The 27283-nt window shown below is 42.0% G+C and overlaps 1 protein-coding gene across 5 annotated transcripts in view; it reads left to right on the forward strand.

Moving 5' to 3' along the window:
• The window catches only part of LOC149190806 (ARM repeat superfamily protein), a 500919-nt gene that overhangs the window by 406336 nt on the left and 67300 nt on the right, over positions 1–27283 (forward strand). For 2 of the 5 annotated variants that reach the window (XM_089412269.1, XM_089412271.1), the window contains 3 exons: positions 21024–21122; positions 26528–26599; positions 26686–26771. In XM_089412269.1, coding sequence (XP_089268395.1) covers positions 21024–21122; positions 26528–26599; positions 26686–26771 — 257 coding nt within the window. Of the gene's footprint in view, positions 1–19232; positions 19384–20596; positions 21123–26527; positions 26600–26685; positions 26772–27283 lie in introns of those variants that run through there. The other 3 variants (XM_089412270.1, XM_089412272.1, XM_089412273.1) reach the window with 3 other exon arrangements.

Here is a 27283-nt window from a genome sequence, read left to right on the forward strand (position 1 = left end):
AGGTTGGAGGGAGCCTTCAACTTTGTCATCTGGAAGGCTAAGATGTCCTTCCTGCTGGATGAATTTGGTATGAAGACCTATGCAAAGAATGTGGTGGCAGTACCAACAGATGCAAATCAACTTCAAGAGTACAACAAAGAGATGGGAAAGGCAAAGCAAATGATCTTGGATGGAGTCTGGGATCATATAGTCTCGCATATATCATCCAAGAATGTCTCCAAGAAGATGGGGGATCCTTTCGATCAACTATATCAGAATCCTTCCGAGCAGCGGAAGATGTTCGTGCAGGAGAAGCTGAGAAACATGAGGATGTAGAAGGGTGAAGGCATAGATCCTGTCTTCATCAGGATTCAGGAAGTTCGTGATCAGTTTACAGGCGTTGAGGAGGCGCATAAATTGACAGAGTTTGTGTGTTTGGCACTAAACAGTGTCTCAGAGGAGTGGCAAGTTTTTCTCCAAAGTATCTTGGGCTGAGACACATTGCCTAGATGGCATAGGATGTGGTCAAACCTGCAGTAGGAGGAGATGAGGCGAGTTGTAGTAAAGAGCACCATCAACGGAAGAAGCAACAAGGGCTCGAATTGTGAGAAGGAAGAGGAGAATGTGGCCCTTGCATCAAAGGGTCCTAGTCATGGACAAGGGAAAAAGAAGGAGAAAGACCAATCTAAGGTCAAGTGCTTCAGGTGTGACGAGTTTGGCCACATAGTATCCTCTAAGGGAGAAGGACAAGCAGGACCAAGAAGCAACACTGCAAAGATAGACAAGTTGTCCTCCAGGCTGGAGGAAGATTTTTCCATGTTTGCAGCTATACCTCCAGGAGTGAGGTGGGGTGATATGGAGTTATAGTCTCAAAGTTGCAAAGGACTGGCAAGGTCCATTGAAGTGTCCCCATGGATTATTACTTTGCTACAGGGGCCCACAGTATTCAGTAGCAAGATGGATTAGTGTAAGTTGATGCAGTCAGATTCTAGATTGACAGTAGCTGGCTAGTTGCAGTTCGGTGTTGAGGAGCGCAGTGCAATGTTGATCAGGAGGCTTAGTAGTAGAGTCAGTAGCAACGCAGATTCCCTAGTGGACAGTCTAGAGGCTAGTAGTAGTCAGATGCTCATGAGACAGGTGCAACACAGAGACACATTTGATTCAATATTTAGGATGCTTCTCAGTTGTAGTTGCGGCAACAACAAATGAGAAGGAGTTGCAGTGCAGATGCAGAGTTGGCAACATTATACCAGTGTCAGCAACAACACAAATGTAGCATTAGAGTTGTGCAGTGGTTGGTGAGCAGTGGCAGGTGGTCAATGGCTAGACATCAGTGGTGTGATAGCGGGTGATGTAAAAACATGGTGTTGTAGTAGTAGTGCAACACTAGAACACCTTCCTTGCTAAGAGGGAGTGTTAGTTTTTGTAGCATTGAAGGCGTTCTAGTCTCGAAACTTTGTGGAGAGGCTAAAACATTGGAATTCTCCATAACCCAGAAATTATTTTCGGAAATTCCACCTAGAATTGTCTCAATTAGATTATTAGCCTATTATTAAATATTTCCTAAGTCTAAACCTAGGAAAAAGGGTTAATTAATCAATATTAATTGAGAAAGGTGTGAATCATCTAGAAACTCACACGGATCAATCTAGATATGATCTGAGCCATCGATTATGTTTTAATATTGGTTTTTGGAGTCCCAATTGGAGACTATAAGAGGAGGTCGATGGGTAGATGGAGGACACACACTTGAGATCGATTTCCTTGGGCAATTTGATTTCTCCTGAGAGCAGCAACAGTTGCTGGAAGAGATCGAACCAGAGAAGGGAAGCAGAGACAGAGAGGGCAGGGACCGTGATCCAGAGGAAATTTTCCAGATCCAGAGAAGTAGTAGCTAGTGGCAAAAGTATTCCACACAGAAGTTGCGCAAAAGTTTCAACAAAGCAGTTCAATTGAGCTGGAGAGGAAGTTGATTCAGTGTCTAGCGGCCGGGAAAGCCTTCCAGAGGCCCAGAGAGTCACTTCCAACACTAGAGACAGGCAGGACGGCTTGATCAGACACTGAAACAGTCACACGTGCGAAAGGCATCGCAAGGACTACGCAGAGGGCCTACACAAGGGTTTGGATGGTCTGTTTTTTTTGGAGGAGCCAGTTCTGGGATCGCTTGTGGAGTGAGAGAATTTTCTCTCTAATTACTTTTGTCAGATACTTGCTGATTGTATAGCGAGTTGGGCATCCATAGATTGTACTTAGAATTTGTCATGGTTGCTTAATAAGAAAAACGCTTAACTGTTGCATCGACTTTCCCAAGTTGGGTTTTTCTAGTGACTTTTGTCCAAAAATAACTGTCATATTTTATGTGTGTGTGTGTGCCAGTATTTTCTCAAATCCCTGTTTATTTTCAACAATATTTTTTATTTGCGAAGATTGCAGTGTGATTAATTCATTGTTGTCGTAGCAATACAATTGTTAATTAATTTACAATTAGAAGAATTAATTCTAGCTGTTGTAATAGGATTCCCGTGGTGAAAGTTTCATAGCCCACCAAACATGGAGAATAGGTAGCTTAGACCTTGAGCTTGATGTTTGAACCCTTGGATTCCTGAAAAATCACCTCCCTAAAATTTCACGACAAGCCCTAGATCTCTGCCCTATCTTTAGGGGGGCAAAATTTAGTAGGAGAAAATATGGAGAAAGAGGAGTTTGATAACCAAAATCCTTGGACTCGCACCTAGTCCTTTGGGCTATAGAGTCCTAGATGCCTTTTAAATTGGCAAAAATCGTCCTTAAGGAGGCTAAAAGTTGATGCCCTATCTACCAACCTTCGAAATTTACTTACTGAAAATTTATGTAGTTTTATGAAGGGAAGACAAATCTTCATCCACTAGAAACATTTTCCATTTGCCATACAATGAGTAACATATTCAATTGAGAACCAAATAGCTTTTCAAAATGATATTCAACAAATTAGGGCACAAGAGCGTTAACCTAGTTGCAACAATTCCACACATTACACATTAATTCAAGAGAAATATTCAACAAAATAGCGGTTACGAGATGATAGTGAGATATATCTAGATTCCAACCATAAACCAAGATGTAGCTCCAACAAGAACAAAATTATAGCTTCCAAAGATATTGAAATGCATCAAAGAGTCTCCACTAGCATCCCAAGAGAAAAGTGCGAAATTATTTTCAAGAGAAATATCGAAGTGATAATGATGAGTTCTCACAAATGAGACTCATCTCTATTTATACGAGTCTCTCCTAATTCGATTTAGCCTTATTAGCCCTAAAATTTATAAAATAATGTGCTAGCTACAATCTTGATGACAACACCACCAAGTAGCTAATACAAGTTATGAAAAAGAAATCTATAAGTGAGTCAAAATGATGATGTCATGATGAAGAAGGGCCATTGTAGGGCCCCATTGATTCCTCTAAGTGCCAAGATGAGAGAGAGGGCTCCATGAATAATGGACAAGGGTATGGCCCCTTAATCTCTATATAAGTCACCACTGGGGTCCCCAAGTGGTCTTGGTGCACATCTACTGGACTCATGGGTCTCTAAATGAAAAATAGGCGTACACATTGTTCCAAATAAGGGTCTTGATGATGGTGCCTACCCTCCCATGTCTCAAAGATGAGACAAACCTCCTTTGGGCCTTTGGATCAACTTCCCTGATCATGTTAAGTCGACAGGGTCATGCTAGTTTAAGTGCATCATCTCGCGAATAATGTGGGGCAATGAGTAAGTTGTTGAACGTGTTGAGGGTGCCCATGGTGTGGAATGGTGCTAATACACATGATGGAGTCCCATGGCTCTCAACGCGTCCCCTACAAATGTCAATATGATCCTCTGGCAGGATTGGGCTCCAGTTAAGTTGCCCGATCCATGATGAAACCACCTTCCAATTACATATAATATCCAATGCTCTTCCTCACGTTCAGGTACAATAATTCATTAGTGCATCTAAGTGAACCAAGCTTGTTAATCAGGGCATGAATGAGACTTGATAATGGGCTTCCATTCTAAATTTGGGGCTTTGAGAATTTAATAGTTTTACCACCCTAGGCAGGAGTGGCTAATAAACAACCCTATTAGGTGTTCCAAACCCCTAAGGGGAAAAAAGGTCCAAGGTACATCCTTCAAGTGATAGGGATCATGTGAATAATGATGAGGTGGATAAGGACACGGGGGCTCAAGGTCAAATGCCATGGGCTTAAGTGTGGTAATGACGAGGGATGTCCACATACTTGGGTGTATAGATGAGGAGGGAGCTATCGTGGTACATGAGTTATCTTGGCCTTTGATTTTCCTCCCTTCTTCATTTGCCTTTCACCTTTTCTTGATTTTTCTTTATTATATTGCTTTTACTTCAAGAGATGAGAACAACTTGTGTATGATATAAGTAGTGATTACCCCCTTAAGGTGCGGCAGTTCATTGCCCAACAGGGGTTGAGACATGCTTGGGTTCCTCAATGATGCATGATGTGCTCATGGGGGGCCCTCTGAACCTTGGTGATGGCCATAATGAATGTTAGAGGTCATGTTTGGCTTTTTACCACAGGTTAATATAATGTCCTACCATCTTTTGCATTTTGTGATATTCTTTTCTTTTGCTTGTGGCCATGATATGATTTTAATCCTTTTTTTTTAGCTACATCAACCTCCGGGGCAACATTTCCAGGCCCGGCCCAAACATGTGGACAAGGGGAGGGGGTGTACCAAAGCCTTGTGGACCCATTAGTCATGTGGACCTAGAGGGGGGAGATGATGAAATAAGGGTTGTAATGTGTGGAGGGGAGTGAACAATGTGAAATGGGAAAAGGAGACCGCACTACCAAAATCAGGGTTTCCCAAGTAGTGCCCTTCCTAGAGCTATGAGCCAATAGGGGAGGCCTGATGGGACTAGGATTGAGGGTTAACTCACCATTTAATGTGGGAACAAAACTACGATTAAAACCCTTCCTTCTTCCAAGTCCACAAATAATCCATGCCCAAAGTGCCTAAGAAAAAACACTTATAAGCACCTGATTGCACAATGAAAAACATACCTTTAGGATTGGATGGCCCACCTTCAAACATATGCTCTCGACAGATGGGCGTGGGGATGTATGACCGGCTCAGGGAGAAGAAATCATAGCTAAAGTGACAAGGAACGACAACATTGAAGATCACTCAATTGAAATAGGATACATCAGGGTCGAATACAAGAGGAAGAGCATTGTGAAGAACTAGTCATCACTTCACAAAGACTATCATTTAAAGAAATATTTTTTGGAAAAAGAAAAGAAGACCTCAAGAACCCTACCTTCGTCCTCAAGAAAGGAGGACTCTACATATTTGAAGTATTTTTGGGAAACCTCCACTTTCTACATCATCATCCAAAGGAAGCAAGAAGAAACTCCCTCACATTGAAGAAAAGAAGCTCTGTTGAAGGAAGAAGATCATCCCTCCTTATAAAGATCACAAGAAGACTTCATCATCAAGAAGGCATCTAGTAGAAGACATCATCAACAAGAAGGCATCTTCCTTTGTCTCACCCTACAAATCAAATGACTACTTTCTACAAGGAGAACAATAAACTTGTTGGTACATCAAACTACCTTGCATGGAAGAAGAGAATAGATTTGATTCTCATAGAAAATGAAGTTTTTGAGTATGTCAAGGGCTCCATGACAAAGCCTCCCCAGGGACAATCTCAAGCATTGTCAAAATATATGAAAGGAGAAATAAGGGCTCAAAGAATCCTCATTGAATCTATCAAGGATTCTCTCATTCCCTTTGTAGCAAAATTGAAGACATCAAAAGAAATCTATGACAAGTTGGTAGAGTTGTACTCTATAAGTACAACTAGGGAAATAATATCTTTAAGAAATGAATTATACAAGATGAAAGTATCAAAAGAAGAAGGGGTAGCTTCATATCTCATGAAGGTATCTCAAATTAGAGATCAACTACAAGAGCTAGGAGAAACAATATCAGATCCAAAGATGACCACTTGTGTACTCAATGCACTACCAGATGAATGGGGCAACTTTGTATCAAGCATCTATGGAAAGAAGGAAGCTACACCATTCAGTGATCTATGGGCATTATGTAAGATTGAAGAAACCATATTAAAAGCAAAGAATGACGTTGGATCAAATGAGCAAACACAAGCATTTGTAGTTATGACAAGGAAGAAAGGAAAGTTTGGAAAATTCGAGCCTCAAAAGAAGTTTCAAAAGAAAATTGACATGTCTAAGATTTAGTGTTATGAATGTAATGAATATGGACACTTCAAAAGGAATTGTCCCAAACTCAAGATATGCGACAAGAAAAGGAATGAAAGAAGTGAAGCCCATGTGACTGAAGAAGTAGAAGAACTTGAAGAGAAGAAATCTAAGAAGGAAGAAGTGAAAGACCTTTACTATTAAAGGTGCCTCACACATTGAGTCTATTTTCGAAACAACAATCATGGTAAAAAGTATTGTAGTTGTAATAGGATGTATTGTAGCAGTATGGAGGATAGCTAGATGATGACAATGAAGGTCACTTTTCGATGAAAAGAAGGATGACATGACTATCATTAATTGGTTCAACGCTATGTTTCGCTAAAGGGAAGTGTTGTAGAAGATGGTCGAAGCCCTACGAAGGAGTTATAGAAAAAATGGCTCCTTGGTATGGAAATTGAAGTTTATGACATGATGCAGAATGAGGAGCCCTACAAGTAGTTGAGAATACCATGATCTCCACGAAGAACAGACAATTGTTGTTGGAAACAAGTCCCTAGTTAAGAGGGAACTTGGGTATATTCCTTTCATGAAAAGGAATGATAAGATCCTCCCTAGTTGAGAGGGAGAGATAGACATATCATTATTGTCTTCACATCATGAAGAAAGAATGGAGGATTGGGTAAGCATCTGAGACCTATACTGATACTCTTTGAGGACGAGGTAGGGCATACAATAGGTAAGAATAGTTGAAGAGGAGATTCCTTGAGGATGTGTAAATCCAAGACAAGGATGGTCCTAAAAGGACATAACTTGTGAACATCTGGATGGGGTATGTGCCTTGAGAGACAATAATGAAGGTGTCTATAAATCATTGTCTCCCCAGCATTGTGCTCTAATCTAGTGGAGATATAGAGTTGCTAGTCAAGGCCTTGCTATATGAAAATGTTGGTTGATATGGTGAGATGCACTGATATAAGCTGAAAAGATAGTTTATGTGATGACTTACCAATCTGACTCTTCTTATGAGAATGTCCATGTACCTTCTATTATGGATACCTCCCTAGTTAAGAGGGAGTGTTGAAATTTGTAACTAGGTTTAGTCTTCATAATATCTTATGTATTCTTGATTTTATGTATTTGATGTAAAAAAAAAGAAAATTTATTATTATTATTTTATAGCATGGGTTTCATGCTCAAGGTCAATTTATTTGTAGGTCAAGCACCCATTGTGTGCTTCTAGGGTTTTGTCATAGAGTCAAAGAGTCAAAAGAGTCATTGTTATATGTTATAGACCCTATTGGGCATTTTGTATCAAGTGAAAAAGAATTTATTTAAGTCAAAGTGTGTCAAAAGTCCCTCCAAGACCAAGTTGGCTTGCAAGAGAACAAGTCGGCCTACAAAGGATGAAGTTGGCCTCATGATGACAATTTGTACTCCCAGAAAAGGTATATATACAAGATACTCGACCTCATTTGAAGAACATCCATCAAGCTCGATCAAGAGATAAGAAAAAACACCCAAAACTAGGAAAGAAGAAGGAGAACAAAAAGAAGAAAAAATCGATGTTTTGAAGTTTGATTTTGGGTCATTATTCCACACATGCGAAGAAATTAGGGCACACTTTGTTGCTACAAGACCGAATTGAAGTCATCTAAAGAAGCCAAAGTTTGGTGTCAAAAGGATCAAGTTTGGAAGCTGAATTACTAAGGAGAAAGAAGCACCCTAAGCGAAGGAGAAAGAAGACCTCTTTTACCATCTTTTCACCCACATGCAAATTAGGGTTTCTGCAGTAAGGCTGAAAGTTGCAGTTAGAAATTGCAGGTCTGAATTTGAGATCAAAAGTGAAGTTGCAACAATTTTTTAAGCAGTCTGACTAGTGTTGACTTTGTGGAAGGGAAGCTCATCTAAAAGGAGGTTGACTTGGTCTTGGAGGGGTCTTTGTTTGGGTCTAAAGGTCTTGGAATTCGTCATTTGAAGATTCTATAAGAAGAGAAGAATTCTTGAGGGTTTTCCTCTCTTGGAGAGGTTTTGGCCCAAGCTAGCAACGTCATGTCCCTTCCTAAATAATTTTGGGACAAGATTTAATTTTGTATTATGGGGCCCATTTTGGAGTTAGTGGACCCCATTTGATGCTATTAGGAGATTTGACTAGCCTCTTGAAGGCTTTGAGTGATTTGCCAAAGGGGCAAAAGGAGATGCTGGACGAGATCAAAATGCAGAACCGAGAGCGAAGCACTCGCCAAGAGTTCGTAGTTGGAGAGACTTTTGGTGCATGTCAACAGTTCGATCATCTTTCTCCCACTGCGCAGCAACCATCCTCGAGTGAGCCATCTCGAGCTACTTTACCCTCCTTTATACCTTTGATGCAGGGAGAGATTAGTGGAGGTGAGGATCCATCGTTGCTGGGAGAGCATTTTGTTGATTTGAGGTAGCATCAGATGTGCTCTAGCCATAAAATTTGGTGGAGAGGCTAAAACACATGAGATCTCCAAGACTCATAAATGGTTTGGACAGATTATATCCGGTTTGGGAGGTATTAAAATAATCAATATTTTTAATGGAGTTCCTAAGTCTAAACTTGGGAAAAATAAAATATTAATGAGTATTAATATAAAACTGGGTTAGGCCCACGGGGCTTTGGATTGACGGTGAATGGGTGCACTGTTAAGGCACTCCTTGCGATAGGTCACTGGTTCAATTCCCCGTGGGTACTTAGTTTAGTCTTAACCTAAAAAAAAAAAAAATATAAAACTGGGTTAGAAGGTTTCAAAAGTCATGGATCAAGCTAAATTTAATCTTAGCTGTTGATTAGAGATTTAATCTCGGCCGTTGAAGGACCAACGAGAAAAGTATAAGAGGAGGCTTGAGGGTCAATTGGAGAAGACACCAAAGTGATCAGTCGTTCATTTTTGCTAGAGCAGGGTTGCTAAGGAAAAGTGAATCAGTAATCAACAACGAGGGGCAGTGAGTTCGAGGTAGAGAGGCTGCGTCATCCATGCAGAGGGCAGAGGGAGTGATGCAAAGGCTCCCAAAGGCTGTGTAGTGCCTGAGAGGGCTGATGCAGAGAGTCCTGGGGCTGATGCAACTCAGCAAGAGGCTGACACAGAGGCCAGAAGGGCCAGCACTGAGCTTTAGTTGTGCCGGAGAGGGTTTTGTGGGAGAGGTTTTTTGAATACCTGTTTCCGGATATAGAGGTTTTGTTGCTGTATATTTTTCTTTGTCGGGTGAGCTGGTTTATGAACCCAGTTGTACTAAGATAAATTGCATAATAATATAACCCTCTGAATAGCTGCACCAATTTTCCTGCATTGGGTTTTTCCAGGGACATTGGTCCAAAAATAACGGTGTCACTTGTGTGCTTGTTTTCTTTCAGTTGATGATTTGTAGATGTTGATATTGTACTTGTGTTTATTTTCAGTATTTGCATGGTAAATAACTTGTTAAGTAATTAAACAACTAGGAGAAATAAACCAGATAGTACAGGAAGAATTTCTAACGTGTTAGACTTAGAAATTTCAACATGGTATCAGAGCGTGGTTGTAGACCAAAAGAAAACTGAAGGCATCAGCCTAGCAGAGCATTTGCAACAGATTCAGCTACCCCGAGTGACAGAGTTGATCCTTGTAGAAGGCGACAGTAGGAGTGATGCAGAGGGATTGCCTCATCATTCTGGGCTGGAGAAAGGCAACACAGAGGCTAAGGGAGGTAGAATCAGGGTCACACAGAGCCACACAGAGGCCAGGAGGGCTGACGTAGTTGGCTGGGGCAGCTGATTTGCCGGTGTCGGGATTGCGTAGAGCCAAGTGGCTCAATCCTTCAGTTGCTGGGGTATATGAGGCTTGTTGAAGTTTCTAAGTCTACCAGTTAGAAACCCTCCATGCACTTTACTGATTTATTCCTACCTACTTGTTCCATTACTTAACAAGTTATTTACAATGTAAATACTGAAAATAAACACTAGTGCATGCTCAACATATTATAGATCATCAACTGAAGGAAACATAAATAATCGCACCAAATGACATCGTTATTTTTGGACCAATGTCCCTGGAAAAACCAAATGCGGGAAAACCAGTGCAGCTATCTAAGGGTTTTCTTATTAAGCAATTTCATAGTACAATCTGGGTGCCAAATCTAGCTTATCCAACAGAGAATGCCCTTGGCAGTAGTACCTCTCAGTCTGAGACAAATGTCCTAGCTGAAACCCCGGATAAACCCTCAGGCAGCTCCTCAGCGCCAATCTGCCTCAGAAACCCCAATGTCTGCCCTTCTGGACTGCGTCAGCCTCTCTTTGGCCAGCGCTGGCCCTGCGTCACCCTGAATGGGTCTGCGTCAGCCTCAGGAGGCCTTGTGTCAGCCTTCTGACCCTCTGCGTCAGCAACGCTGACCTCTCTGAAGCACTATGCAGCGCCTGGCTGCCTCTACGTGGCCCTATGTGATCCTTGGCTGCTACTGCGTCACTCTCTCGGGCTCTTGCGCTGATCTCCCGACACTATCTCTGCCTCTCTGTCTCTTTGTACTCATTACCCCTCAACTACAACTCCAATCACTGATTCTATCTCTCTTAGTAAACTCTGCTCTAGAGAATAAAATGACTGATCATCTGGTGTACTCTCCAAGTGACCCTCAAGCCTCCTCTTATATTTTTCTCGTTGACATATCAATGGCCGAGATTAAGTCCCTAATCAATGGCTAAGATTAGATCTGGCTTGATCCATGTCTTTTGGATCATTCTAACACAGTTTTATATTAATCCACATTAATATTTTAATTTCTCTAATTTTAGACTCTATTAAAAATATTAATTCTTTTAATATCTCCTGAACTGTTTATAATCTGCCCAAACCCTTTCTGGGTATTGGAGATCGCATGCGCCCCAACCTTTCCACCAAATTTCATGGCTAAAGCACATTCGATGCAACCCCAAATGAACAAGTCTGTGGGTAATTTGCGGAGCGAAGATGGTGGGGTACTATGGTCAGTACAGTACCTAACAGGGCAAGACCAAGTGGGAGGGAGTTGTTGCCAAGGCGGATTTCTAGCCAAGGAATCTGGATTAGTGGTGCAGTTGCACAGACGATCAGAGTGGGGCAACTTGACGTTGGTAGAGGGATTTTCAGAAGGGAAATCGAGACTCGGAGGGAGTCGAACTGAGAACTTCCAAACGGGAAGTTGAGAGACTCGGAGATGTCAAAAGAAGAGTAGCGAGGTGGCCGTGAATGGGCTGAGAGATCAGGATAGGCTGGACGAAGCATCCAACTTTGTGGTCTGGAAGGCCAGGATCTTGTCCATTCTAGACAAACATTGCCTTAAGGGCTTCGTCACGAGAGTGATAGCTGTCCTAGTTGACCCGGTAGCTAATGAAAGGTACGAGGAGGCAATGGCTAAGGCTAAGTGCATCATCCTTGATGGGGTCAAGGATCATGTGGTACCACATATTGCCAAGAAGGAAACGACAAAGGAGATGTGGGATGCCTTGAAGACATTGTACCAGCATACTTTCGTGCAGAGGAAGATGCTCCTAGAGAATCAGCTAAGGGCATACTAGATGCAGAAGGGAGAGCAGATAGATGTCTTCCTCGGTCGCTTGAAGGAGATCCGTGACCAGCTAACTTCCATAGGGGCCACGCCAGATGAGGAATTGATGGTGAGGACTGCACTGAACGCAATTTTCGAGGATTGGGAGGTATTTGTCCAGAGCATACTGGGCAAGACGAGTCTTCCAGATTGGGAAGAACTGTGGGCAGCTCTTCGTCAAGAAGAGATCAGACGGTTGACCAAGGTGGGGAGTAGCGGAAAAGGGGTCAGGATCAAGAAGGAAGAAGAAGAGGATGCAGCTCTAGCATCTACGGGAAAGCAGGAGAAGAGGAAGAAGAAGGACCTCTCCAAGGTCAAGTGCTTCTATTGTGGGGAAATGGGTCATTTTGCGAACCAATGTCCTAGGAAGAAGAGTAAGGGAGAGGCTTCGGACTCGAAGGCAGCGCCTGCAAAGGCGGAGAAAGAAGTCGAGGAGGAGGATGATTGTGCCATGAATGCTCATGTGCCACTTGAAAAGAAGTGGGGAGACATCGAGCTGTAGTCAGACTACAAGCGATGAGGGGCAGGATGCTTGAAGTACCCAACCTCTTGGATTATACCTTGCTGCAGGAGCCCCGAAAAGGAGTAGCAGGACTGTTGGATGTCGATAAAGACGAATGTGGATGGAGCGGCAGAGAGTGCTACAGTGCAGGAGTCCTCGGACAACGCGAGGCTAGCAGGCTGCAACAGTGCGAGAGGCACGGGAGTGTTGCACCAGTGTAGGATGGCACAGAGAGGTGTGCAACAGTGTGAGATGCAGGGAGTTGTTGCAGCAACGCAGAGGTCAGTAGAGGGAGCACTTGTTAGCGGCAGAGGGAGCTTCAGCATCGGGAGTGTTTCTAGCTTGACAGGGATGTAAAAGTTGGGTGGATCAGTTACTTACTTCTTAGTAACTAAGTTGCAATGCAATAGAAATATGCAGTAGCATGATGCAGCATGATGAGAGGGGATGCAGTGCAGATGCAGTGTTGGGAGGATGGACCAGCAACGACATGGATGCAGAGGGAGCTGTTGTACAGATGCAGTAGTGGCAGTGGCAGGGCCATGGGCAACAATACATGATGCAGCAGTGTAGAGGATGTTGGGTGGGGAGGCGTAGCATCAGCACAGGGACCGATGCTGGATAATCAAGGTGATGCTTAGTGTGGAGTATTACTAGCGCATAGTCCTCACTAAGAAGGAGTGTTGATTTGAGGTAGCATCAGATGTGCTCTAGCCATGAAATTTGGTGGAGAGGCTAAAGCACATGAGATTTCCAAGACTCAGAAATGGTTTGGACAGATTGTACCAAGGGCGTGGTCAGTTGGATGACGTGACCAAGAGAGATCTCAAGAGGAAGAAGTTATGCTTTACATGATGTGAGCCTTGGGCACCTGGTCATCGGTGCACAACAAGTGGGGCCAACTACATCTAGGTCTTCTCAGATAGTGATCAGGAGGATGATGAGGAGTTGGAGTTTGGTGGCAGAGACAGCGAGGAGCCAGCAGGGAAAGGACCACCACCACCACCTCAGGGAGGAGCATCCTTCGCACCAGCAGGGGGAGTCCTAGCTTCTTTGTGCGGGATTCCCAAATTCTTGACTTTGAGGATCAGAGGTACGGTGCAGGGGCAACGTGTCTCAGTCTTGGTAGATAGTGGGGCCACCCACAATTTTATTGATGCTCAGATGGTCCAGAGGAGGGGCATCACCACTACAAAGTTTGAGGGGTTTTCAGTCCTAATACCGGGGACAAGACTATGAAGTCCACTCGATATGTTCTTGCTTTGACAATCACTATGGGGAATTATTCGATGACAAACCACTTTTTTGTGGTGGATGTATCAGACACCAATGTGGTGCTGGTTGTCCAATGGTTGTATTCCCTTGGTCGGGTTATCACTGATTGGAAACAGTTGGTGATAGAGTTTACTGGGCTAGATGGCAAGTTGGTGGTTCTTAGGGGCATGCATTCTTACCCCCCTCAGACAGTTTTGGCTCACTGGATGGAGGTCGATTTGAGGCATGGAGACATAGCATGCGCAATAGAGCTGAGGATTTCAGAGGTTGGGGGAAAGACCACACCACCACATTTGGACATACCAGTACTGGATAAATATCCGATAGTTTTTGGAGATATACCACCCAGGCAACCACCTGACACAGGATTTGAGCACACTATAGAGTTGGAGCCTAGCATGCCGACGGTTATCACCACACCCTATAGGCATCCCAAGGCTTATAAGGATGAGATCGAAAGATCCATCCAGGAGTTGTTGGCATTGGGTCACATCAGACTGAGTTGTAGTCCGTTTGCTTCTTGGGTTGTGTCGGTGAAGAAGAAGGATGAGACTCTTCGCATGTTGATTGACTATAGGGCCCTCAACAAGAAGACTTTGAAGAACAGGTATCCCATTCCGCGCATTGATGAGTTGATGGATGAGCTTAGAGGGGCCAAGTACTTCTCTAAGATAGATCTACGGCCAGGGTATCATCAAATTTGTTGATTTGTGGTAGCATCATATGTGCTTTAGCCATGAAAATTGGTGGAGAGACTAAAGCACATGAGATCTCCAAGTCCTAGAAATGGTTTGGGGAAATTCCACCCAGTTAGAGAGATATTAAAATAATTAATATTTTTAATGGAGTTCCTAAGTCTAAACTTAGGAAAATTAAAATATTAATGGGTATTAATGTAAAACTGGGTGAGAATGTTCTAAATGACATGGATCAAGCCAAATCTAATCTTAACCGTTGATTAGGGACTTAATCTCGGTCATTGAAGACTCAATAAGAAAAGTATAAGGGGAGGCTTGAGATTCAGTTGGAGATACACCAAGATTTATCAGTCAGTACGATTTTCTGGAGTGGGGCTTGCTGAGAAAATTTGAACAAGTGATATGTTATAGCAAGGGGCAATGAGTATTGGGCAGAGAGGCAAAGATAGTGCCAGAGGGCCAGCGTAGTGATTGAGGAGGCTACGCAGAGGCAACAGGGACCACGCAGAGGTAGCTAGAGACTGCACAGAGGCTGAGGGGCCTGCGTGGGTGACACAGAAGGCCAGAGAGCTGACGCAGAGAGGCAGAAGGCTGACGCAGAGGGTTCTAGAGCTACGCTGAGGCTAGTAGGGCTGACGTAGAGCCTTGGAGAAGCGTTGGAAGGATTTTCGTGGGGTAGACTTGCTGAATATTTGTCTCCAAGAAGAGGTATGACTGCTGTGTAAAAATCTTTGTTGGGTGAGCTAGATTGGCACCCTAGTTGTACTCAAGAAATATGCATAATAATAAAACCCTCAAAACTATTGCACCTGTTTTCCCGCATTGGGTTTTTCCAAGGATGATTGTCCAAAAATAACGATGTCCCTTGTGTGTTTGTCTAATATTTCAGTTGCTGATCTGTATATGAGTTAAGGCTACATTTGTGTTTATTTTCAATATTTATATGTATAAATAACTTGTTAATGGAATAAAAAAGTAGGTGAAATAAACCAGATAATGCAGTAGGAATTTCTAAGATGTCAAACTTAGAAATTTCAACAAGATTCAGGTGAGAGAGAAGGGCATTCCGAAGACAACCTTGAGGTGTCATTATGGGCATTTTGAGTTCCTTTTCATGCCTTTTGTGTTGACCAATGCATCGACTACTTTTCAATCATGCATGAATCGTGTGTTCTGAGGCCAGCTGAGGAGGTTTGTACTGGTATTCTTTGATGACATCTTGATCAACAACAGGACATGGGAGGAGCACCTATAGCACTTGGAGACAGTGTTGCGTATATTGGAAGAGCAACAATTCTATGCGAAGATGCCTAAGTGCAAGTTTGGATTGATAGAGATGCTTTACTTGGGACACATCATCGGTGCAGATGGGGTCAAGGTCCATGAGGAGAAGATTCGGGCCATTCGAGATTGGCCAGAGCCTCAAGATGTGACGGCATTGAGAGGGTTTTTGGGCATCTGTACCTATTATCGGAAGTTCGTGAAGGGCTTCTCATAGTTGGGAGCACCCCTTACTGATCTGACTAAGAAAGGGGCCTTTGCGTGGACAGAGGGAGCTCAGGCAGCGTTTGATCGCCTCAAGGAGGTGATGAGTTATTGTCCGGTTTTAGCACTCCCAGATTTTTCTTAGCCTTTCACATTGGACTGCGATGCATCGGTTGTGGGGATCAGGGCAGTCTTGTCTCAAGATGGGCACCCCATTTCTTTTGAGAGTAGGAAGCTTCTACCCACTCAAAGTGCAGGCCTATGATTGTGAAATTGAGTATGTGCGGGGAAAGCACAATGTAGTGGCGGATGCACTATCCAGGAGACCAGAATGGCTTTCACTCATGAGCATTTGTCTTGACTGGAAGGCCCAGTTACTGGTAGAGTACTCCAAGGATTGTCGGGCGTGCGAGATCTTGGAGGGTAGCTATGCAGATGAGTGCTACAGTGTGATGGGTGAGGTCATTTATTATAAGGGGTGCATATTTTTGGTTTTAGGATCACAGTTGAAGGAGTGCGTCCTTCGAGCAGCTCATGATTCTCCTTTGTCTGGGCACCAGGGATTTAGGAAGACATATATGGCAGTGAGAGAGCGCTTTACTTGGAAGGGCCTCAAGGGAGATGTGTTGAAGCATGTACAGGAGTGTGAAGTTTGCCAGAGGAATAAGGGAGAGTTGACCCATCCAACAAGATTGTTACAACCTCTTCCCATCCCTGAGGGGAAATGCGAGAGCATCTATATGGACTTCATTACTGGATTTCCCTTAGTGCAGGGGAAGGATTGTATTTTTGTAGTGGTTGACCGACTGACCAAGTTTGCACACTTCTTTGCCATACCGACACGATATTCAGCTTCATAGGTGGCAGAGTTGTTCTTCAAGGAGGTCATTCATTTGCACGGACTCCCTAAGACCATAGTCAATGATAGGGATAGCCGATTCATGGGAGGATTTTGGCAAGATCTCTTCAGACTAGTCAGCACTGAGCTCACCCTGAGCACCAGCTATCATCTACAGACCGATGGTCAGACAGAGAGGGTGAACCAATGGTTAGAGGGCTATCTTAGGAATTATGTGACAGGGCAACAAAGGGCTTGGATTTGATGGTTGCACTTGGGAGAGTATTGTTACAACACCACCCATCATATGTCCATTGGTATGACTCCTTTTTGTGCTTTATATGGTTATGATGCTTTATCTTTTGCTGATATTGTTTTTGGAGACAACAGGGCCCCAAAGGCCAAGGATTGGATCTTAGAGAGCCAAGATATCCTCAAGGCTCTTAAGGATAACTTACAGGCAGCCCAGAACCAGTGGAAGATGTATGCTGATTGGCATCGAGTAGAGAGACATTTTGAGGAGGGTGACTTGATCTACCTTTGATTGCCGTCGTATTGACAGTGCACACTCAAGTGGAAGGGGGATGAAAAGATGTAGCTGAGATTCTTTGGGCTGTACAGAGTGACCAAGAGAGTTGGAGAGATGGCTTACGAGTTGGAGCTACCACCATGGAGCAAGATTCATAACATATTTCATGTGTCATGCCTCAAGAGGGTGTTGGGGCAGCAAGTTACAACAGTCATGGAGTTTCCTTCGCTTGATGATGAGGGGCATTTGATCTTAGAGCCAGAAGCCATATTGGAAACCAGAGAGAGGAAGCTTAGGAGTAGGATAATCAGAGAATATTTGGTGCGATGGAAGAATCTACCAAATGAGGATGCCACTTGGGAGGGAGAGCACATTTTGGAGCATTCGGCATTGAAGTTGCTTGGGGACAAGCAACATTTGGGAGGGGAGGACTATCATGTCCCTTCCTAAATAATTTTGGGACAAGATTTAATTTTGTATTATGGGGCCAATTTTGGAGTTAGTGGACCCCATTCGATGTTATTAGGAGATTAGACTAGGAGAAGATGTTTTGTTTTGAAGTTAAGTTACACATGGGGGCCACCCTCACTAGGGAATTACACACTCCCTAGTTTGATATGCATGGAGGGGAGATAACTTTTGCATGGTGTTGGTTAAGTGGGGCCCATGATGGAGGACGAAATGGAGGGAAAATTCCCCCACGAAAACTATATAAGGAGGGCAACTCTCCTCTTCTTATTCATTCATGAGTGTATATCGATTTCTCTTGGTTGCTCGAGCTTCTTAGTCGAGTCACTAGCTATTTAGCACAAGTTCTTCAAGCAAAGAGCTCACCCTTTCTTCGGGGTACTTCGAGTGCCACCCTAAGAAGGCTTCTTTCATTTCTCTAGGAGGAGATTCACATTGTGATTTCCAGCTGTAGCATTTCCTTCCAGGTGGTGCGTATTTCTGGGGGACGCGGTAAGAGAGGAGGCCAAGTTGTTTGTGGAGCTGAGCAGTTGAGTCTTACTGTGAGATTTTCCGGAGGAGAGGCTAAGGAGGATTGTCAGCCTTTGGGGGACTTTGGGAGCTGATTGAGCTTCAGGCTTGGCAGTGTGACTTTCGCATTACCTGAGCCAGTGTAGAGGCAGTGTTTGGTGAGGTCATTTGGTGGGTAGACTATCGGCCCTTGAGGCTGAGATTTGTCGTGGAGGTTGGAGGAGTTATTCGAGGTGAAGTTTGCTCCCTTTCCAGAGCTTGGAGGAAGACTTTGTGGCCATTTCTTGTAGGCAGTATTGCTGGAGCTGTTTGGAGGGCATAGGCCATAGAGGAGGTCAAATTTGGGTGGTTGGTTTCAGGCCAAACCGTTTTTGGGTTTTTGTGGGTTTTGGCCAAGGAGCATGTGGCTGAAGTTTCAACATTTTTCGAGCACCGGAGGTGAGGTTTCTTGCATCTCCTTTCCAGCCAACAGTTGCCGTAACTAGGAGACAATGCAGAGCTTTAGAGGAGCATTTGCTTTCTAGCATTTGGGATTACTGTCGACACCTAGGTTTTGTTTAGCTTGCCCTTGAGGCAAGCCCAGGTGCTCTTTCCACACTATTGTACATTGCTCCATTAATAAATAAAATGGCTCGGCTGGTTCTCATTTCTGTTGTGTATTGAATATTTGTTGATCGTTTAATTTTTTTGTGCATAAATCAAATTGGCTTTTGTATATCACTGTTTGTTTACGTTTGGAACATTACAAGCAGCCTATATCTTGTGTCCACTTGTTCTATTGATCTTTGTGTTTTGGTAGTTGTTTGATGATAAGAACACAATAATAATCGAGAGAAGAAGAAGCTAATTATAAATTCTACAAGTTGAAGTAAAAGAACGTCACAAGCAGTTATCAAAGTAAGAGAAATCATCCTTGACATACTTAAAAACCTCATTTTCTATGAGAATCAAATCTATTCTCTTCTTCCATGGAAGGTAATTTGATGTACCAACAAGTTTATTGTTATCCTTGGAGAAAGTAGTCATCTTATTTGTAGGATGAGACATAAATATAAAGTACTTACTTGACAAATGAAGATGCCTTCTTTCTGATGATGGCTCCTACTAGATGCCTTCTTGGTGATGAAGTCTTCTTGTGATGTTTATAAGGAGGGATGATCTTCTTCCTTCAACAGAGATTCTTTTCTTCAATGTGAGGGAGATTTCTTTGATGGTGATGAATAGCTCTTCCTGCTTCCTCTGGATGATGATGTAGAATGTGGATGCTTCCCAAAAATACTTCAAATATGTAGAGTTCTTCTTTCTTGAGGATGAAGGTAGGGTTCTTGAAATCTTCTTTTCTTTTTCCAAAAGTTCTTTCATTAAGATGACAGAGTCTTTGTGAAGTGATGACTAGTTCTTCTTGATGCCCTTCTTGTTGTATTCGGCCCTTATGTATCCTATTTCAATGGAGTGATCTTCAATGCTGCCTTTCCTTGTCACTGGTGGCTGTTAGGGGCTGCTGTCTACCAGCTGAAGACAAATCTAGTAGGAAATTTCTCCTATGGGGTCACCCACTTGTGGTGGGTAACAGTAGCCTCTTGTTCAAATCTTGTAATTAACCTAAAATACCATCAAACTAGATTTGATTAATAGATCCATTTTCTTATCAACTGGTTTATTTTAATTGGATTTAGTTGAAATATGCTTTGGTTTATCAATGCTAAAATTTACTTCTATAAAGCATCGCATTGAAATATTTTCTGAAGTGTTGAATCATTTAGTTTTCAAAGTCACATCTTGAATTTGGTTTAAGTTTTAACTCATTGGCTGTATTTCATAAGTCTTTGCATCATATATTCAACATCATTAAGATTTACTTTCTATGTGTGAGGCTCTTAAGGTACAAATATGATAATAAGTATTGAGTAACGGACTTGTCCCCTGGAGGAGGGATATGCCAAGTAACTGACTTATGCTGAATGTTGAGGTCCGACCTATGTTGAGATGGGGAACAAGGATTACTCAAAAGATTTCAAGGGGGTGAGTATGAGTGGGTCTACCAGCTGATTTGAGAGGAGGTTTCTGGTCTTATTGATCTGGGATTGGAAGTGTTCTGGGACTGTTCATGCCACTTGTTGCTGCCCTCAGAAGAGAGAATATGGGTTTAGAATGATTTTATTAATAACCTCAATGGGTTAATCAAAATATCTCCTTACTAGCAGATAGACTGCATGTGATTATCTGCAGGAACATCTACAACACTCTAACACATACACAGAAACAGGACTACATTTTTCTTTATATTTGTGTTTCTAGCTCAGAGATACCTTATGCATTTCTTTCGCTCTTAATGTATTGTATCTGATGTTAAAAGTGGATATGATTTTGAACGTTTAAAATCTTATTACAAAAAGTCTTCTTCTTGTTTTCAGTTAGTTTATGATTATTTATATAGAATCTCTGTGATAAATGAAATTTCTAATGACTTTCTTCTCGGTAATGGAAGAGTAATCCTTGCTTCCTTTTAATAGGAATCATTTCTTTGGTCACATGAGAAATGTTAAAAGGGAGGTTAGCTTATTGGTGTGTGGTCAGATGGTCTAGTGGCAAGCAGCAGCATGATGGTGCTTGTGTCAGTGCACAGACCCTGGTTCAAAATTGCCTGAGTGGGTACACCTGAGACCAGGTGCAAGTCCTGGGTGACTTTGATGGCAAGGATACGCTCGTCATAGCATGGCAATTTAGCCAAAGAGATTCTATAAGTACTTCTCAAACGAAAGAAAAACATGAAAGAGGATACACAATTTCCAAGCTTGCAATCTGTATTTGCTATGTCTAGAAACAATCTTTGGTTTTATTTGACCCTTGTCAGGGGCTACCTTCCAAAATAGAAATTATTTGAATTTTGCATCACAAATTCTGGATATATAAAGAACTAGCATCTTTGTTGTTGAACAGACACGCCTGAACTCGAGCATGCGCCGTGCTTCATTTTCAGCAATGGGATCATTATGCAAATTTGGAGTTGGAGCACAGCATGAAGCTTTTTTAGAGCAGGTCTGCATTATATTTTTCTTCTATTTCTTCACTTTCATTCATCTTTAGCAGTCCTGAATAAAGGGGCTCAGAAAGTTATTTATTTTTAGATTGTTTGTTCATGATAGAAGATGTTTACATTGAATAGCTCATAACATGCAATGTTTCCCTTTTATATTTGTGGTGGCAAAAGTTGTCATATAGCTCATAACATGTATGCAGAAATAAACTGCCTTCTCAATTGGGTCAAGACCAAATGGCTTTGTGGAGTGTTATCGTCCCTGTCCAGCTTCTATTCCCATAAATGATACGACAAAGCTCCGTGCTTCTACAGTATCTGGTTTATCTTGGGTACTGTCCTCTGGAGTCTGAATGAGGAGTGTGTTTCCTAGGAAATGCATTACATGGAAAAAGATAAAAATAAATAAGCTGCCTTGGAATTTTTATTTGACATTTAGGTGATTGCTTCACCCATCATCTTTGTCCGTCACTAGGGAACACAGTTTGATAAACTATGTGTTGCAAAGAAAATGGAAACTATCATTAAATATGGATTAAAAGAAAAGGAATAATATTACAAGGTTGGACAGAGTAATAAGGGCCGGCTAGCATGCATAGCAGACAGAACAAGGTAAAGGAAAAACTAAAAATATGTTGAAACAAAACAAGGAAGGGTGAGAAGCTTAGCAAGTGAGAAGCAGTAATGGATGAGGAGACATAAATGAAGACACTTGTCTGGAAGGAATCCTAAAATTCCTCCTCCCTAAAATTTCGCACCAAGCCCTAGAAATCTCGTTATCCTTAGGGGACGAAGAAAAGATGTGAAGGAATGATATTTCGCTAAGTTAATGTGATCACCAAAGATCTAAGACCAGTTCCTAGTCTATTGGGAGAATGGAGTCAAGAATGAGATTGATTTAGGGTTTTGTTCTATCAAGGAGCCTAATCGCAGCTCCGCGTGCCCTAATGAAGCAGCTACCTAGCTACAACAAGGATTTATACTTTGACTTGTCAAATAATGGAGTTTTAGGGTTAGGTTTTCAAAGACAACCCCTAGGAGCATTCATTTTTTGTTGCCCAATGAATAACGCATGCAATAGATCAAGACTACCAATGTGATTCAATATTTTCGCATAATTTAGAGCACAAGCAACATCATGATGCAGTATTCCATACATTAAACATATAATGAAAATTTTGCATAAAAGAGAAACTTACATGGCAAAAAAAGTATATCCATCCATCACATTTGCAAGAGAGAAGCTCCAAAATAGAATAGCATTAACCCAAACATCAAAATGCATTAAAGAATCTCCAATTCGTCCTTCAATAGCTATAGCAAAATTCCAGAAGAAACAATGATCCAAATCCAAGTGATGATGAGTTACAAATGAGGCCTCACTTGTATTTATATGAGCCTCTAATAGTTCAATGGGTCTAATTATCCTAACAAACCCCTAAAAGTGTCTCTAATGTGCAAAATAACACCCTAATTGGTGACAAGCCCACCAAATAGCTCCATAACATGAAAAATAAGCCTCTCAGGAGGGCCAAAATGATAATACAATAGCTAGGAGGGTTGTTGGAAGGCCTAGTGAAGTCCAACATGTGCCAAAATGGATGGAAGGGCTCCAAAAATAGTGATGAAGGGGGTGGCCGCTTGATCTCCAAGAAAATGACCTGTGGTGCTCCCAAGTGTCTGTGGAAGCACAAAAACATCCTCATGGGTCCCCAAGTGGATCGAACAAGCCTATATCCCTTTTGCAAGGGTTGGAACAATGATGCAAGCGCTCCCTTTGTCTCCCATGGTGAGAAACATCCTCATCTGGGCCCTAGATCAACTACCAAATGTGTGGTGCAAGAGTGTCGCTGGTTGGGCAAGGTGGGCCAAGTGCATCATCGCCGTCAAATAAATGGAACACGAGCAAGCAATGAGTGGAACTAAAGGATCCCATGATGTGGCTATCTACTCTTTGTTATAGTGGAGGCCCATGGCTCTCTACGCTTGCCCTACAAATGCCAATATGACCCTATGGAGGGCTTGGACCCTGTATAGGAAGACCAGACCCCAAGGCGAAGACCCACCTGCAATCTTGTATAAGATCCATTGTGTTCCCTTACCTTCCAATACAACAAATCATTAGTGCAATTGAGTAAATGAGCTTATGAATCATGGAACCAAGCGGACACTTCATAGTGGCATGTCCTTCCATAAGGGGCTTTAGAACGTACAAGGGTAGCTATGATAGGGGAAACCCACATTTGGGTGTATGAATGTAGGAGGGAGAAATCGTGGTACATGAGTTACCCCAACCATTGTTTTTCCACCCTTCATATGCCTTTTGCCTTTTATTGATTTTTCTTTTATAACTACACGGGGCTTCGAGGATGAGAGCATGATGTGTAAGACATAGCAATGAACACCCCCTTTAGGTAGGGCATTTCATTGCCCACCCCAGTTGGGACAATCACGAGTTCCTTGATGATGCAAGGAGGCCAATATAAGGGGCGCTAGGATTGAGGGTGATGATCATAATGATGGGGCTAGAGCTCACGTTTGGCTTTTTTCCACGTGCTAAATTTGAATGCCCTAGCCATATTTTGCATTTTGTGGTATATTTTCTGTTGAGAGTGGCCAAATTGTGCTTTTAACTTTCTTTTTAGCTGCATCAACCTCTGGGGCATCATTCCAAGCCCAACCCAAAGTGGGGACAAGGGGAGGGGGAAGCTATCTCCTTGTGGACCCAATGGGCAAATGTGGACCTGGATGGGAAACATGGTGAAAAGGGTTATAATGAGCGGAGGGAAGTGATATATGTGGTGTCAGGAAGTGAGACCATGCAACCAAAATCGAGGTTTCCCATGTAGTGGCACTCCTAAAGTTAGTAGCCAATAAAGGAGATCCCATGGGACTAGGATACAAGGTTAACCATCAAGTTGGATAGAGGAGACAAGATTACAAAACAAACCCACTCTTTCTACTGAATCCCCCCATTAATCCATGCCCAAAAGTGTTCATGATAAGTAAACAAAAATACCCAACTACATAATGAAAGCTATAACTTTGGGGTTGGAAGGCCCATCTGCAAACATATGATCATAACAGATGGGCGAGGAATCATAATGGCTAGCTCAAGTGGTGGAGATGGTGGCACAGCGAGTTATTCGGTGGCTGCAAGGGGTTGCTGGCTGCCAGATGAGGACCATCTAGGAGAAAAATTTCTCCTATGGGTGTTACCCATGGGTGGTGGGTAACATCTGGCTCCAACTGGGGACATGAGCTCTCAATAGAGTGCACGAATGTACTCGAACGGGGAGGTCATGAGAACAACAACAATCTCTTGGGACCGCAGACCTGTTACCTGTACTTGCACATTCAAAGACCAAGCACACGGGGCAGCATGTTTTTGTGGTGTCTTAAGATCACGCATGTTTAATATTACGCCATAAAAATCAACAAGAAATAAAATATACCCTAGGTACAATTTTAATCTAAATGCAATTCATCTAGCATGATAATATCATATGACATTAGTTCTAATGTCAAATGATCATGCAATGCAACCTACCCTAACATGCATATCATTTTAGGCAAAGACTAACTCTAATCATAAAGCAAATGAAACCAACATATCATTATATCAATATAAATATGCATTCCTATATGATTACTAATGCAATAGATCCCAAAGCCAACATAGACACAATCACATGGAGGATGGTGTGGTTGGGAGGAGGGAAAATATGAAATCCCTATGATACAGAAAGGAGTCCTGGATGAAGGGAAAGATACCAATTTATAGGTTCGAGGCCTTTCATGCAAACACATAATGGACGAATGAAAGAACAAACTCAAGAAGCCCCTTTCATGACAATTGTTCATGATGCTATGCTTTGTGGATGCCACAAGGTCATGGTGGGAAGGGAAAGTTGCGGAAAAGAAGGGGCACAACAAATCACTTGCCCAATGTGATGGTTACATTGGAGAGGGACAATGATTGTGTGTTCACGATCTTGAGGGTTTGTCTAGGAGGGGAAAATATATCTAATGAGGGGTTCTTCCTTGACATTATACTCAAGAGGGGGAAGCGTTCCTCAATATTAGTGATGGCATGAGAACATGAAAGGCAAGGGCTCATGGGTAATGCAGCTATGTCTTCGGGATATTGGAGAAGGTAAGGGAACGAAGGGCTCTCATTGGGGTCACCATCGTTATCATAAATAGAGCCAACTACTTCCAACAAACCTTCTTCGCGGATGGGAAAACAAGGATTCTCCCTTTCAATGGTGTGGGTAGGTATGTTATTGTGAGTAATGTCTTGAAGAAAGGGAAAACCATCCTCAATCTCATTTTCCTTGTCAGTATCATAAATAGGGTCACTATTGAAATGATGGTTGCTCACGTCCCATTTTCCCTCATTGATGCATAAAAACTCTGAAATGTCATTCTCACAGGGAGCTACAATATCCATATCTCCAAGTGCCCTTTCTTGAATGAGAGGTCTCACTGCACAATGTTCATCCTTGTGGACTTCTATGGGGCTTTCATTTATACCATCTTCATACACAATTCCCCAATCTACAGCCCAAAGGTCATCCATAGATTCCTCATTTGCTTGGTCATCCCTAGAATCATCCAAAGAAAATGAATTTTAGTATTTTATTTTCTATGCTTCCTTATGAACATCAAGTCAATTTTGAAATCAATATGGTCAGTCTTTTTTTTTTACATATTTTTTAATGCGTGAAATGTAATATGGCTAGTTTTACTGTCAAATATAGCTTAAATCCTCAATTAAACAATATAAATTCTAAAAACATTTAAAACCAGTAAAATAGCTATAAGAATGCTTGTAGTTAAAAGTAATAGGAAGTAAATTGTCTCTTTCGGACCTTGAAACCAGATCTTAATAAAAAAAAGCAACTCTTGTGTTTATAGCATAATGGCACCCATTTAAAAATACATGGCTCATTAAGGAAAGGTCACTCTTTGTTGTAGTTATGCTGCCTAACTAGTTACCACTTGGAGCATTTAGGGCTGTCTTTCTCGGTGCAGTTCAAGATCAAAGATTAAATAGTCTATTTGGATGAGTGTAGCATTTATAACAGCTGGGCCTCTCCTTTTGTTTAGTAGGATGACCTTCCATTACGTCTTTATGGCCATGCATGCAGTGCTAATGGAAGAAGCTTCTTCCATGTCTGCAAATTCAAACATACCCACATTGTCTTTTATGCTGGCACTTTTCTCTGGTTTAGGAAATTTCTGACTTTTTGTTTAAAAGATTGTGCTCATTATGATTTACTATAAATGTCAATACGGCCTTCTATTTTGTCTAGGCAATGCATATCATCTGCAAACGACTCTAGCCTGTAGTTTAATACAGAGGATTCAGTTCTGTAAAATTGATATCTAGTCTTGTTTACAGGTTCATGCTTCTCTACCACGGTTGATTTTCCATGTGCAAGATGATGAACTTAATGTTCGTCAGGCATGCAAGGTGTGTTGCTTGACTATCACAACAAATCTTTTAATGCATTTGTGGATTTCTGTTTCATTTTCTAATATATGTACTGATATTTGCAGTCTACTTTGCGACAAATCTTGCCTTTGTTGAATGTTGAGCATATGACATCTTTGATCAACAGTAGAGTTTTTAATTCCGACCACAGGTGAACAACAATGCAGATAAATTTTTTCATCCATGTTGAGTAATCTGCTATTCATTTAACATCAGTGCGGGATCACTAATTTCATATAGGTCCAAGCTTGCCTGTGCAGTTTGTTATTCAAGGTTGTGTTTAAATTAAAAATTGTGCTTGCTGTGAGAATGATGTCCTTGCATTAAAGGAAATATGCAGGTTTAGTCCACTCTTCCTATTTATAAGTTCCATCTTATGATATTTTCAGGAAAGGAATAGAGATGATTAATGGACAAAACATCTATTGCCTTTTTTGTTAGTAGGTTAGCTGCATATTATGTTGGAGTCCAAGTTACAATTTGATTTTGCACATCTGAGTTACAGCTCTGGAACTCTTAGCATAGTACTTAAGATTACTTATCTTCTTGGTGTAGTTCATTATTTGATGCCTCTCCCATGGGAAGTCTTTTCCTTAGTCTCCTTAGCTAATAAACTTGGAGTGGAATTTCTTGCCTTTGGTTTCCAAGCTCCTGAAGAACATG

The sequence above is a fragment of the Pinus tabuliformis genome, chromosome 3_1, assembly GCF_031772625.1.
Source record: "Pinus tabuliformis cultivar Carrire ecotype Pingquan chromosome 3_1, CPIR1, whole genome shotgun sequence".
Lineage (NCBI taxonomy): Eukaryota > Viridiplantae > Streptophyta > Pinopsida > Pinales > Pinaceae > Pinus > Pinus tabuliformis.